This window comes from Muscardinus avellanarius, assembly GCF_963383645.1.
Source record: "Muscardinus avellanarius genome assembly, chromosome: X".
Lineage (NCBI taxonomy): Eukaryota > Metazoa > Chordata > Mammalia > Rodentia > Gliridae > Muscardinus > Muscardinus avellanarius.
In genome coordinates this window covers 114,961,206-114,976,537 of record NC_137792.1, presented here as the reverse complement: position 1 = coordinate 114,976,537, position 15,332 = coordinate 114,961,206, and the positions used below count along the sequence as shown (strand labels likewise).

The window sequence follows — 15,332 nt, the reverse complement described above, 5'->3', positions numbered from 1 at the left end:
ATGTGATTTCCGGTAGCTCTAGAAACAAAAGGTGGTTAAAGGGTAAATGAGAAATAATTCCTATAATATTGAAGCATGGGAATATTGTAGACTAAAAAAAAATCCCACAGTAAGCCAGGCAGGGTGGCATGAACCTGAAATCCTACTACTCGGGAGGCTGAGACAGTAGGATTGCAGGTTCAAGGCCAGCGTCAGTAACTTAATGAGAATATTAGCAATTTACTGATACCATGTTTCAAAAAAGTAGAAGATCTGGAGTATATCTCAGAGAGAGAATGCTTCTGGGTTCAATTTCTAATAAAACACACATGCCAGCCAGGCATGGTAGGGCCTACTTGTAATCTCAGTGCTTGAGAGGCTGAGACAGGAGGATCACAGGGTTGAAGCCAGCCTCAGCTACTTAGTGAGGCTCTCAGTAACTTAGTGAGACCCTGTTTCAGAATTAAAAAATGAAATGTTTGGGGGTACAGCCCAGAGGGAGAAGGCCCCTGGGTTCCATCCTCAATACCACAGAACACACACACACACACACACACACACACACACACACACATCCTAGGGTAACAAACCACTCTCCTATTCTTTCCTTAATAATGTAAATGGTGTTTTGGCCTTCATTATTACACATGGTCCTCACTGCAGCAGGATACAGAGGAAGAAAGTAAAGGCTGAGGAGTTGGGATGCATTACTAAATGTTCTATATCCAGCAACTGATCGTGTGTGCCCTTGGTTACTATTAGGGCTTGAGTCTATTCTTCTGGAAACAAAAAAAAAATGGAAATAATCAGCTCCTTTTATCTATCCATATTCCAGGAGAGATGTACTAAGATAATATGTCACTATCTGAAGCAGCAGCACCTTGCGCCTGGTAGATAAATGTGGAGAAGCAACCATTTGTTCAGGCATCAACACAGAGTGGATCAGAGCTGGACCAGCAGAGACCCTGGAAGAGTTCTCACAAAGGTGATGGCAAACTGAAGGTAACTGTAAAGAGAAACATCCCCGGAGGTTGAGATGCCCTCTGCCTACACTAAATCATGCCTAAAAAATATTAAGTTATAATCGCCAGATTTGAGCAAGAACAAGTGAGAGAACTTAAGTTGCCAATGTTTCTAAGCAAACTCAAATATCCTGCTTTATAAGGTTCTGCCCCTATGTAAGGCACAGGCTCCTCACTGTTCTCCTCCATCCACCTTCCCATCTGTGGCCTCTCCTAGAAATGAAGGCTGTCTTCACAAAGCTCCCACAGTGGAGACAGGAGAGGGCTTCAGAGTTAAGAAAACCTCAGTGGGAAAGATTCCAAGTTGGAATTTCTTCGATGGAACAGTAGCGATGTTAGCATATTCGAGTCCCTTCAGTTAAAGTAGATGGGTGGATGTGGAATTCTCTAGAAAAAGCTGTGTTTTGTTTTGTTGAGGTTTATGTTTTGTAAGTGTGATGATTGCTTCCACGCAACAGATCCTTCTTCTGTCTTATGCAACAGGGATGTTTATAAATAAACTGTACTGCTAATTCCCCATCACCAACCTCCACGATCTCAATTTTACCTGAGGAAGTTCTCTATCAGGATGGCCACTCTGGAAGGACTCAGTGAAGAAGCAGCTCATTTCTACTAGGTAGGTGATTATGTGACTATCCCAACCTCCCGATAATGACTTCTAACTCAACCGCTTTGAGGTTATTGGTTTTTTGTTTGTGTGTTTGTTTGTATGTTAGTTTCTTCACCAGAGCTGTATTAGGGGCTGGCTAAATTGTGTATCCTTAACCTACCTAATCACAAGAGTACACACGCAAACACACACACACACACACACACACACACACACACACACGCTTTTTCCCTGCAGATTTCACAGCGGGTGGCTGAAGAGAAACAGGCTCTGGGTTGAGAGGTTACTCTCATTTCCCTGCCCAGGGAAAGTAAAAAGATCTGTATTACTTCACTGATTTCATGATGATCTTTCCACCCTCCACTCTATCTCATTATGTCCTTTCTGCAAAGGGAGGAGTCGGGGAGGCATCTTTCTGACGTAGCATTGCTTTAGGTTGAGACATTTAACTCCCCCACCCCCCAAAAAAAATGCTCAAGCAAAAATATTGTCGAGAGATTGAACTAAGTTAAGAAATTGGCTTGTAGGTGTGCTTTAAACGGAAGGTATTATTCTAAGGGTGCAGAACAGGCATGAAACTGTGCTCAGGGGGCCCGGTGGGTGCGGAGCCAAGGAAACATTGGCCGGTGCCAAGTTACAATCCTGGGCCCCGCGGGGGGTCCAGGCCCAAGTTTGGGAAAACAGTCAGAGTCGGGGGCTATTGTGGTTAGGACTGAGGCAGAAAAGACACCGCTCGGCAGGCTTCCTTCCTGCCTCGCTCTTATCTGAGGGCGCAGAGGGTGGGTGGGTACACGCCTGTGGTGCAGGTGAGGCGCGCCTAACCCGAGCCAGCCTTGGGCTCCACTTCCCTTCCTCTTCCCCACTGGCAACTCCCCAACCCCCCAACCCCTGTACTCCAGCACTTGGGCCCCCTCCTGCTCCTCCCTCAGAACCTCCCTGTGCCCGCCCACGGTCTCCCACCCAGCCTGGGACTGCGTCATAAGTATCCCAAGACCTGGGCTTGCAGCTGCTTTGGGCAGACAGGAGAGAAAGTAGGTGCTGCGGGGCAAGCGCGATCTCCACCTCTTCCAACCTGCAGCCCAGGACGCTGATTCGAGCCGCGCCTTACCGCGCAGCCCGAAGATTCACCATGGTGAAAATCGCCTTCAACACCCCGACCGCGGTGCAAAAGGAGGAGGCGAGGCAGGATGTGGAGGCCCTGGTGAGCCGCACGGTCCGAGCTCAGATCCTGACCGGCAAGGTAGCTGTCCCCACTCTGCCCCGGAATGCCTGTTAGGATGTGGAAGTGGGGCGGGCAGATGGGAGAGAAGGAAAGGGGGCGGGGGGAGGGGGGACAAAACGCAGGCTGCCCAGCAGCCTTGGGTTCCCTGGGCAGGCCCCTCCGGCACGAACCACCAGGTTTTCCCGGTAGACCGAATTTGGTCTAGTAGCGCCACTTTCTCTCTGCTGCCCCCTCCCCACTCGCCTCTGCATCCCGGAGAGTTGCGCCTTGCTCTTGGCTCTCCAGCCCACGCTGCTCTCCCAGAGACTAGTTGGAGGAGATCTTTTGGGACATGATGTTAACTTCTCCTAGAGGAAGAGTAGAGAGGGGGCTGGGGATCAAGCAGAGGCAATCCACAGGATCCCTAGCTAGCTCCGTAGCTCCAGAGAGGCTTGGAGCTTCCGCAGAGGTGAAGCAAGGGCAGGCAACTTAACTCTTCTTCCTGTGCTTTTAACGTGGGTGAAATGATATGAATCTAAGATCGCTATTTGTGGAGGTAGGCTGGGGGCACAGGGCAGCTTTAGCCCCCCTCCCCATGTGGGTCGAGGAGAGTGTGTTTCTGCACCCGCGCACATGCCCCTGTATTTTCAATCTCTCCCTGGTCCTAAGCGGCTGCGTTAAGCATTAGGTAAAGAAGCTGTCAAAAATTAGGTTGGTCTTAATTGGAACTGGAGGTGTTTGCTGTGCCCGTGTACTTACTGCAAGAGTCGTATGTTTTTGGAATGCTGTTTCCTTGAGAAAACACTCTTCTCTAAAAATAAATTTTGTGATAATTTATTTTTTCTTCTTTTTAAGCTATACCCCCACTTCCTCCCGAAGACATCTGAAGGAGGTCCAGTGTTGCAATTTAAACTACTACCTTTGCCAGGAACTAGGAAGTATCAGCTTCAAAAGTTTTAGGCTTTATTTAGTCTGTTGTCAATTTCTTTTAAACACCTATCATTGTTATGATGTTGGTAAACTACCCATCGTTTTCTGCAGTAAAATCTCAGTTTTCAAAGGCAATCATATGTATATCCTTTTGATTCTGTGAATTCTGCAGTGCTGTCTTGCAGATCTGTCTTAACATGCTGGGTTCTCTTTATACAATTTTAACTTTTGTGTTGAATGAGGATTTGAAAAGTGCTTCTAGTGAAATGAGAATCCATGTAGAAAACTTTGACTATGCACACAATCTGAACTGCTAGTGTGTTCATGCAGAATTTTTTTTTATCGCAGAAACTTTCAACATTTAGTTCGTCACTCAAACTAGTTTCTGTGTATTATGCAATTTAGAACTCAAAATGATCCCTCCCTTGCACTGTTGAGGTTTTGGTGAAATGACAGGCGATCAAATATGTAGTTGTTCTCCTATTAATTTTCTAAAGCATGCATGGCCAGATTTGGGGGGGGAGGTCTAATTGGATGCCAGTAGTTAAATATAGCCCCACAGTAATCCCTTATTCCCTGATCATCAACAACATTATGGTTTGTAGATAGATTCAGTTAATGCCCAAATATTATTTCTGCTAGTTCTGTGGGGTTATTAGGAATAAACACAAACTTTATTATATTTCTTTGTTAGGTTTTGGAGAAGCTTCCAGAGGATCCTAACCTGTCCACTACAGGACACGGACAATAACACTGACACATTACATTGTGACATACTGGTCAGCTAGATCATCAGAGGTTGACCATGATAGAATGCTATGTCTGCGGTTGTGTTCAATGACAAAAAACAGTTCGGAGAGAAATTAGCTATGGCAATGGACGATCTCCTCCACCCTGAACGGCAAAATTTAAATGAAAACAAAAAATCCTTATTCCTACCAAAAAATATCTTATGAACTTGAGACTCTCATACTTAAAAACCTCATTTCATATTCAACTTTCTGAATCATTGAAATGAGAAATAAAATAGCAATGCAAATTCCTCTTTTCTGGCCTCAGAAGCAAAAACAAAAGAAATTTATTTTTCTGATAACTTCAAAGGAAGTCATTATGTGACTTATAGAAGCGACTTCATCTTTCTGGACCTAAATTTAATTATCTAAAATGTTATTGCTGAGATTCCAGCCACAGATTAAAGTGATTCCCAAATAAAATGTAAAGTTCTGTTTTTGCTGTGCTACTCTTACTTTAGATTTTAAAAATAAAAAATAATTAAAATGTTATGAAAATTATTGGGATACAGAAAAGACATGGAGGCCTATAGAGTACTAATGGAAGGAATAAACTTAAGTATATTTTAGCCTAGAAAATGTGCATCTCAAACATTTCCCTTTAAAGAAAAATCTTTTTTAAGAAAAGCATTTATCAGTCAATTGCCTAACCTTCCTTTTTCCACATTGACTTCAAATTTACGCAGTTATTTTAACCAAATGAGATTGTTAGTCAGCTTTTAATAAACATTATAGTAGTTGTTATGAAAAGGAGTTCAAGGCTGTACAACTCAAACAATTCTATTTACATATGAGAATGAATGGGTTACTCTTTGATCATCAGGGCCTGGATATGCTGACTTGATTTATTTTCTCTTTGAGTAATAATGCTGCTCAGAGGTATATTGTGACATACACGCATGAGTCTGGAAGGCCCTTTGGCTCACTGCCCCAGAAAGAGTGAAGTTAATCAGTTACTTTTTCTCTGAATCTTCCTTGTTCCAATTCCTAAGCAAATTATTGATTTAGTCAAATTTTAAAGGCATGGTTATATATACAGCTTTTTTATATCACAGATGCTATACTCTAAATCTATGGATTAAGCCAGGACTTAGAAACATTATTTAATTCATGCAACACACAGCTATGGAAAAATGGGTGACATGAAGAAACTCTGTATTTCTTAACAAAATTATGTATGATTATTAGGAAAGTTGCGCCACTTTCAATGTCTTAATTTCTAAATTGAGGAGAAATGATATATCCCACCCTACCCTATAGAATTCCTTCCTTTAAAACCTAATTTTGAAAAATAAACCCAGTGTTTTTTAAATTTGTTAATAAAGCAAAGGATTTTAATTCTCCTTTGAGTTGGCAAACAAATTCATTACAAAAAATAGGAAAGAAGTATAACTGTATTCCAGAAGTTAGTGATTACACCACTATACAAGGCTAAAAAGTAACTACTTTCATTTATTTTAAAAGGGTATACTTTTCCCAGGTCAGTTGTACTACATTGTACACATGATGAATAATACTGTATATCACATTAAAATTTTATTAAGAGAGGAGATGTCATGCTGGTTTTCTGTTGTTTTTTATTTTAATTTTTTGTATTAGGGATTGAACCCTGGCACATTCTACCTTTAAGCAACATTCACAGCCCTTTTTATTTTATTTTTTAATTTTTTAAAATTTCTATTGGTGCACTATAGTCACACTGGCTTCAAACCTGTAATTTTTCTTTCCCATCTCAGTCTCCTATGTACTGGAGTTATAGGTATGCACCAGTGTGCTCTGCTAAGTTGGATTCTTTTAATAAGAATAATATAACATTGCATAAGTGAATTGCTATTTTAATATGACTCTAGAAGTGTACATTTGAAAAGAACTTCATATCTGCATCTGAATATGGAAATGCCAGGAGGAAAGTTGATATAACTGGTGCTATTCACATCTATTAGATATATTTGAACTTGTCTTGAAATGATTTTAGACTGAGAAGACTTAATACCTTTTTTAAGTACATTGGGTTTCAAGGAAGGCAACCTGTATACAAAATCAACTGTCTAAAAGTGCAATCTGGTTTTGTTTTGGATTTTACTTTTTAAACAATAGGAGCTCCGTGTTGCCACCCAGGAAAAGGAGGGCTCATCTGGAAGATGTATGCTTACCCTCTTGGGCCTTTCATTCATCTTGGCAGGACTTATTGTTGGTGGAGCCTGCATTTACAAGTACTTCATGCCCAAGGTAAAAAAATAATTATAATTCTCATATTTCAAATTTCTATTGGCTATACATATACCAAAGAAACAAAAACAGAAGGAAATTTTCAAATTACCTTTCAGTTCATAAAATTAGTTTGCCCTCATGGTGAAAACTGTAATCAATCATATGGTATAATAAATTGCCGTGAGTGCAAAACAAGATTTAAATATTACGGCAGCGAGTATTACAAGTGTTTATTTTTTTCATTTTTAGAGCACCATCTATCGTGGAGAGATGTGCTTCTTTGATTCTGAGGACCCTGCCAATTCTATGCGTGGAGGAGAGCCTTACTTCCTGCCTGTAACCGAAGAGGCTGATATCCGTGAGGATGACAATATTGCAATCATTGATGTGCCTGTACCCAGTTTCTCTGATAGTGACCCTGCAGCAATTATTCATGACTTTGAAAAGGTAGGTTCTGCTGCCCTGAATGTATTCTAGAATTTTCTCTTATTTGTAGGTCATTGAAAGAGATTAGATTAATTCATAAATGCATATCTTTTTGAAGCAAGTTATTTTTTGCTGTCTTACTAGCATTAATTTTGAAAGTATATAGCTGCTTATTCTAATGGTAGTTGAGAAATCTGCAGTGCTAATAACTTTATATTTTACCTAACTTTTCCTTGTTCCCCAACAGGGAATGACAGCTTATCTAGACTTGCTTCTGGGGAATTGCTATCTGATGCCCCTCAATACCTCCATTGTTATGCCTCCAAAGAATCTGGTGGAGCTCTTTGGCAAACTGGCGGTATGTATTTTTCAATTCAATTTTATATAAATATTTCCAAATAATTTTGCTTCCCAATTCTGAAAAAATAATGTGTTGTACCAAAGCCTTCCATTTCATTCAAACAATATGTGATTTTAAAAGAAGTTTTTTTTCATGGCCAAATGGATGTAACTGAAATATATTCTCATTAGCAACATATGCTAGACAGAAAGACAAGTACCTCACATTCTCTCTACTATAAGAAAGCTAAAGATGTTTGCCTGAATATAGAATAGTGATTAATAGCAATTGGAAAGAATATAGGTCAGTGAAAAAAGGAGGTTAATGTGTGCATATATATATATATATATATATATATATATATGAATACCACACTGAACCCCATTAATCATTAGTGCATAAGTATAATTAGTACATGTTAATCAAAATTTTTAAAACAATAATAAAAAGTATGATATGAAGCTAAATTTGCTTTGAAATAAAAGCTATCTTTTAAAAGAATATTTATTATAGATAGGGATTTAAATTATTTCTTTAAGAATTTCTCACTTCAATCTTCTTAAACCCTGATTAGAGCGGCAAATATTTGCCTCACACTTATGTGGTTCGTGAAGACATGGTGGCTGTGGAAGAAATCCGTGATGTCAGTAATCTTGGCATCTTTATTTATCAACTTTGCAACAACAGAAAATCCTTCCGCCTTCGTCGCAGAGATCTCTTGCTGGGTAGGCAATTTATAACTTCTTGCACCCCGTGTTATTGGGACAGCAGAAGAGAGTGGAGGTAGAGTTCGGGAGAAATTGGAGAGAAAGTCTGGATATCTTCTCATATACAAAAAAATTCAAAAGCCATTTTTTGTGCGTTTCCTTACAGGTTTCAACAAGCGTGCCATTGATAAGTGCTGGAAGATCAGACACTTCCCCAATGAATTTATTGTTGAGACCAAGATCTGCCAAGAGTGAGAGACATGGGAAACAACGGATAGAGTATCCTCAGCAAGAAGAAGTCAGAGATTTACAATGTGACTTCAATATTAAAATTGATGGGATACTCAAGATATTTACTCATGCATTTATTCTATTGCTTATACTAAAATAAAAAGAAAAGGAAAAAAAAACTACTAACCACTGCAAGCCATTGCCAAATTTTTACTTTAATTGGCACTGCTTGCTTGAAATGAAAATTTAAAAATTGTTATCTTTTTCTTTTGGTTTTATAGGGTTTAGTTTTCTGAAAGCAGCATGAATATGTCAGCGAACATCCTGACCAAAAAAAAAAAAAAAATTCCAACCTCTTTTTGTTTAAAGCAAGCTCTTCACACAATTATATGGCAGAGCAGGCTTTAAATGTAAAATATTTAAAAGAGTCTTTGACATGTTTGTGTGAAGCATTTCAAATCTTTTACGTTGTTTTGTTTTCATTGTTTGAAACTTTCTTGAATTTAGAAATTACATGTTTGATTTCTGTTAGGTGCTCTGAAATGGCTAATATGTGAACAATTTTCATGAGAAAGTCATTTATCACGAATGCAGTGGTACTTTCTCATTGATAACTGTATTGTGAAATCCACGAGACTGTATAGGTGCTGAATGCTGTAAGAAGTTTAGGTTGTATGAATTCTACAACCCTATAATAAATTTTTACCATATTCAACGATTGATTTTAAAAATTTCATTATTTTAGGTATACTGTGCATGAAATTATTATTACTTGGTTAGCTTTAATGGACTTGCAACAGATACAAAATTATGGGCCTGTGTGTCTTCATTCCCACCCCCATATATTTATATTTTATGAGTTCACAGTTTAATCCATTTTGACATTATGGCAATTGATTTTTATAAATATTCCACAATAGCATACCACATATATCAGACTACTTATCAAGAGCCTCCAGGTTCACAGCAATTTTATACTTTTTTGGTAAACAATGATCTATAATTATAACAGGTCACTAAGAATGAATGTTGCATAAGGTGTTGATGAATTTTAAGGACTTCACATGTTGGCTATGATCATTACTTATTTATCAAAGGATATAAATGCCACACCAAGAGTATCAGTACTATCGATTATTTCCTTTATGTTCGGTGAAACATTGTTCTACTAATACTAATCCCACGCTGGGAGTGACTGTTACACAATTTCTGTAGCTGAAACTGCCCAGTCATAGTCATAGTGTTAAATTCTGCCATCTTTTAAATAAAATAATGAAGCATCTAATTTTAAAATTTCATAAACAAGCCAGGGATGGTGGCACATACCTGCAATGCCCATACTTGGGAGGCTGAGACAGGAGGATTGGTTCAAGGACAGCTTAAGCAAGTAGTGAGACTCATCCACCTGGCAAGACTTTGTTTGAAAAAAAATAAAAAATAAAAAGTGACTGGGGTTGTACCTCAGAGGTAGAATACAACTGCATTTAATCCCCAGTACTACACACACACACACACACACACACACACACACACACAGAAATTCAAGAACAAAATTATATCACAAATTTTGAAGTAAAATAGAGATGAAATACTTAGAAAGCAATAGCAGTAACTGAAAGATCAAGAATTTGTTCTTTATAAAATGAGTATAAATAATTTGACAAAATTTAACCATTATTCCTCTGCGTCACGCATGCATAGAAAGTTAGGAAAAGGGAAATACATCCCAAATTTATATGAAAAAGTGATCAGTGTGTCTACTGAATTATGAGAAACGGTGCTGATTTGCACTTGTTCAGTGTTGTTTCAAACATTCTAATCAATGTAATAATATGCAAATCAAGTAAAAAGCATCACTTTTAAAAAGGGATTAAATTATGGTATTATTATCAAATAGAGTTGCTTGGATATTGGATGGTAGTGAAGTAATCAAAAACTTTCAAAATTAATAGGAAGATTCAGTGTAATAAAAGCCAGTAACTTTATACCACCAATGATTAAATAAAATTTAATATCAATAGGTAAAAATAGTCTACACACAATATCAATGGGACATAGAATAGCACCAACAAAAGATTTATAGAATTATTATGGATTAAACCATGATACTTAATTGAAAAATATTAATGAAAACCTCGGTAAATAAAGAGTGATGTAAAAACATTAAAACTGAGCAAATTCTTCCCCGATTGCATTTATTTGTTAAATGCCAATAAAAATTATAAAATTTTTAGTTTTAGAACTTTGCAAAATTGTTTGGAGAATCATCTGGAAGGATACATAGGTAAGAAAAATAAAATAATGAAAAAAGTAAAGGGGGACAAAGTTTCTTATTGGGTATCTCTTAAGCTACATCCAGATTTATAATTTTAATGATAAATTTCACACAAAGGGAGAAAATACAATGCCAAGAACAAGGCCCTAGCATGTAAACAAAACTGTATTATAATAAAAACTCCATGTATTAAGATATGTCATGAAGCAAAATATATTGGCAAAAATGACTAAACTCAAAAGAAAGCCCTAATTCCTGCAATATAAAATTACAAAGCCGCCCCCAAGTGCAGCCTCTCTTAAATTTTCACAAGTGAATTTATTTTATTTTAATTTATTTTATTGTATTGTATTTTTCTGTAATGCGGGTGGAATCCAGGGGCATTCTACCTCTGAGCTACACCCCTAGCCCTATTTTTTTTTATTCTTTATTTTGAAACAGGGTCTCACTGAGTTGCAAAGGGCCACGAACCACGAACCTCCTGTCTCAGCCTCCCAAATGCTGGAATTACAAGGGTGTGCCTCCACACCGGCTGTGAATATTTTTAAAAAGAAACACAAATGTGGTGGCACATGCCTGACATCCCAGAACTTGGGAAGTCAAAACAGAAGGATCACAGATTTGAGCCTGGCCTTAACAACTTAGTGAGACCCTCGAAAACTTACCAAGAGCAGGTGTCCAATAAATTAAAAGGACTGGGAGTGTAGTTTAGAAGTAGCACACCCTGGAGTTCAATCCCTAGAACGAGAGAGGGGGGGGAGGGAGGGAGGGAAGAGAAGAGGAGAGGATGGAGGAGGAGGAGGAGAAGGAGGAGGAGGAGGAGGAGGAGGAGGAGGAGGAGGAGGAGGAGGAGGAGGAGGAGGAAAGGAGAGGAGGAAAGGGGGCAGGAGGGAAGAAGAAAGGAGAGGAGGGGAAGGGAGGGGATAGGAGGTGAGAGAAAATACTAAAAACATTAATAGTACAAGTGAATAATAGCCTGATGCAGAATATTTAAGGAATTGATATGCAACAGAAATCAGCTCTCTGATTATCTGTCTACTAACTCATAATCCAAAATTTATCAACAAGAAATTTGGTCAACCATCTAACAGCTGTTTTGTGAAGCATAGTTTTAGATTCCATACCTATTGCCACCATTTCTATCAATTTTCATCCATCCATACATAGTTTCTCATTAATTCATTCATTCACCAATCATTTATCAGACATTTTACTGGACAATGGGGATGTACACAGCTATGAGAAAAATAGACATGCACACTGGTCCTCTTAGGCCTGGAGAAAGATGTGCTTCCCAAGCAACTACACTATTTTCTTATACGGAATAAAATACATAAAGCATATGAGAGTTTATAAGAGGAAATTTTGAACCATTAATTATGTCTTAACTGAGAATGTGAAATTCAAGCTTCGAGTTAAGTTGTATAAATATGATAAGTAAAAACAGCATTTCATGGAGAAGGATATTGGAGCTCACGTCCTAAGGCAGAGAAAAAGATCTGGTTAATAGAGAAAAGTGAAAGACAGAGGGGCTGGAACTTACTGAGCAAAGAGATTTTTTGTAAAAATATAGGCAAAATCCAGATCATGTAGTTTCAGGTAGGCTATGTAAAAAAAATTGTCTCTCTTTATAATTAAAGTAATGGAAAATAATTGAGGCGTTTTAAGCAGGCAATGGAGAGAAACAGATTGTTATTTTTTAAAATTACCTTTACAACAATGAAAGAAAAATATTATAAGGATGTCTTGTTCAAAGTTTTCACTCCTGTAAAACACAAATGACTGACCACAAAACTTAGAGGAAGTTTTACTTGCTTACAGGTTTCTTGAAGATTTTGGGTTCAGTCCACGTGAGGCCAAGGACTGTAGAACTCAGGGCATGGTGCAAGGGAGAGTGCAAGGCTCTGCTTTCACATCGTGGGTGCAGGAAGGAGAGAGAGAAAGGGGAGGAGAAATAGTATACATCCCCAAGGACACACCTCCAGAGACCCCTCCTTTTAGCAACTAAGTCTGCTTCCAACATTGCTATCTTTTTCCAGTGAGGGGTAGGGGGACAGTCTAAATCCCAACCATTACAAAGGGCACAAAAGGAAAAATAGGAGGATATTCCAGTATTCCAAGCAATAGGTAATGATAAATTGGACTAGAAAAGTGGCAACAATGAAAGTTAGAAGAGGAAATCAAAGTATGTTTGGGGCATAAAGTTGACAGAAAATAATTAGGGATCAAATATATAGGGTGGAGAGTGTTGAGAGATTTTGTTACTGATGACTGGTCAGTTTCTGGCTAATATACATGTAGGAAAAATAATATGATTTAACCCTGTAGACCCCAGAACTTAATCAGAATAAAAAGAGGTAAATTAATGTTCAGTGTTTGTCAACATGCTCAGTGCTGTAATTCAAAACAACTGACTGTACAACATAGAAGAAGAGAGATTTATTTACTCAAATTTCTTGGGATTTCAGGGTACAATCCATGTCAGCCTAGGTCTGTGGAGCTCGGAGCATAGTGGCAGGAAACAGAGAGGAGAGAGCAGAGAGGAGAGAGCAGAGAGGAGAGAGCAAAGAGCAGGAGCGAAAGCAGGAGCGAAAGCAGGAGCGAGAGTGAGCAAGAGAGACTGACTCTGTTTTTACATCATGGAGGCCAGAATAAAGAGAAAGAAAAAAAGAAATGGGAGGAGGGACTTATATAAACCCCAATACCATACCCCCAGGGGCCCCTCCTTAGCAATCCAACCTCACTCTCAACATGTCTACCTTGTTTTCTTCAGGGCTGGGGGACATTCAAAATCCAAACTATTGCACTCCATCCCTGCCCCTCTAGACCTCATGGCTGCTTCACAGTGCCAAATGCATTTAGTCTATATCCAAGAGTTCCCATAGTCTTAACAGTTCCAGCATTACTCAAAAGTCCAAAGTTCAAAGTCTCTTCTGAGATTCAAGGTAAACTCCTGGTTGTGAACCCTTTAAAAATAAAAAACTAGTTAAGTACATCAAATGTACATTGGCACAGAATAAACATTTGCATTCCAAAATGAAGGAATAGTGCCACAGAAAGGAGGTCTCCAACTTTGTGCAAATTCCTGTGTTTGAAAACCAAGTACAATATGGCCACCTCCACTGTGGTCATTCAGGTTAGGTTTATTCCCAATGGACTTCAACGTTTTCTGCTTAAATGTATCAAGCAGCATCATAATAGTTTGCTTTCATGCCAAATGATAACATGATTAATTAGCCTTTAATAGAGTATTGATTAATGCTCACAATATTTATTTTATTTAATATATTAGTTGCTTAGAAGACTCAAAAAAACGCTATTTGAAAAGTTCTAGGTCTGTTAAGCAAATTCAGCAGAGTAGCAGTATATAAAATCAACACATTGTCTATATAGCAACAATGAACAAGCTGAAAAAGACATAAAAAAACAATTCAATGCACAATAGCTTCCAAAAATAACTAGGAATAAATCTAATGAAGGGGTGAATTTCTCAAAGAAAAATTACAAATTGCTGGAAAACAAAAATTGAAGAGAATAGGATATGAAAATATTTCCAACGTGGAAATGGATTGGGACAATTAATATTTTAAAATAGCTGGTATTACCAAAAGAAATCTACAAATTTAATGCCATATTCATCACAATACAAACAATGTTGCTGAGAATCTTGCTAAATTGCTTAGGCTGGTCTTGAACTTTGAATCCTCCTGTTTCAGCCTCCTGAGTCACTGGAATTATACATGTGCACTATTGTACCTGGCAGGAATTAACATTTCTTTTTTTTGCAGTACTGGGAATTGAACCCAGGTGCAGTCTAGCTCCAGGCTATACCCTAGCCCTATTTTTATTCCTTATTTTAAACCAGGGCCTCACTAAATTTTGGAGGGCCTCACTAAGTAGCTGAGCTGGCCACAAACTTGTGATCCTTCTATCTCAGCCTTCCAAGTACTGGGATTACAAGTATATGCCACTGTTCCCGGCTAGGAATTAACTTTCTTTTTTGGTGGTGGTGGTGGTGGTACTAGGGGTGGAGCCCAGAGGCTTTCTACCTCTGAGCTATACTTCCAGACCTATTTTATACATTATTTGGAAACAGGGTCTCACTAATTTGCTGAGAGCCTCACTAAGTAGCTGAGGCTGGCTTTGAACCTGTGAGATTCTCCTGTGTCAGCCTCCCAAGTGCTGGGATTACAAGCATGCACCACCACACCCATCTTAGGAATTAACATTTTTAAATGCCCATGAAATCTAAGGAAATCCACAAATTCAATGAAATATTTATCAAAGTTCCCATGGTATTTTTCACAAAAAAACACAAATTATCCTAAAACTCATATGGAACCAGAAAAGAATCCACAAAATCCAAGAATATTAAGGACGAAGAAATATAGAAACATCTTACTTCTTGATTTTGAATTATATTAAAAACTATATTAATTAAAACAGTATAATACTGAAATAAAAACAATATTTTGGGCCAATAGAACACAATAGATAAGCTAAGAATAAATCTACAAATACACGGTTAGCAAATAGATAAGGGTGACAGGAATACAAATGTGGAATGGGTAGTCTCTTCAATAAATGATCCTGAGTTGGGCATGGTGGT

General features: G+C 38.3%; 1 protein-coding gene across 2 annotated transcripts; it reads left to right on the top strand.

Moving 5' to 3' along the window:
• Positions 1-2,740: 2,740 nt before the first annotated feature.
• Positions 2,741-8,472, top strand: ITM2A (integral membrane protein 2A; the record flags this gene model as incomplete). Of its 2 annotated transcripts, XM_080718725.1 has the most annotated exons (6): positions 2,741-2,851; positions 6,631-6,762; positions 6,994-7,191; positions 7,418-7,528; positions 8,085-8,235; positions 8,384-8,472. In XM_080718725.1, the coding sequence occupies 6 exons, from the start codon at positions 2,741-2,743 to the stop codon at positions 8,470-8,472; spliced, it is 792 nt and encodes a 263-aa protein (XP_080574851.1). The 2 variants fall into 2 exon arrangements, with proteins under 2 accessions (XP_080574851.1, XP_080574852.1); XM_080718726.1 differs by lacking the exon at positions 6,631-6,762.
• Positions 8,473-15,332: the final 6,860 nt, after the last annotated feature.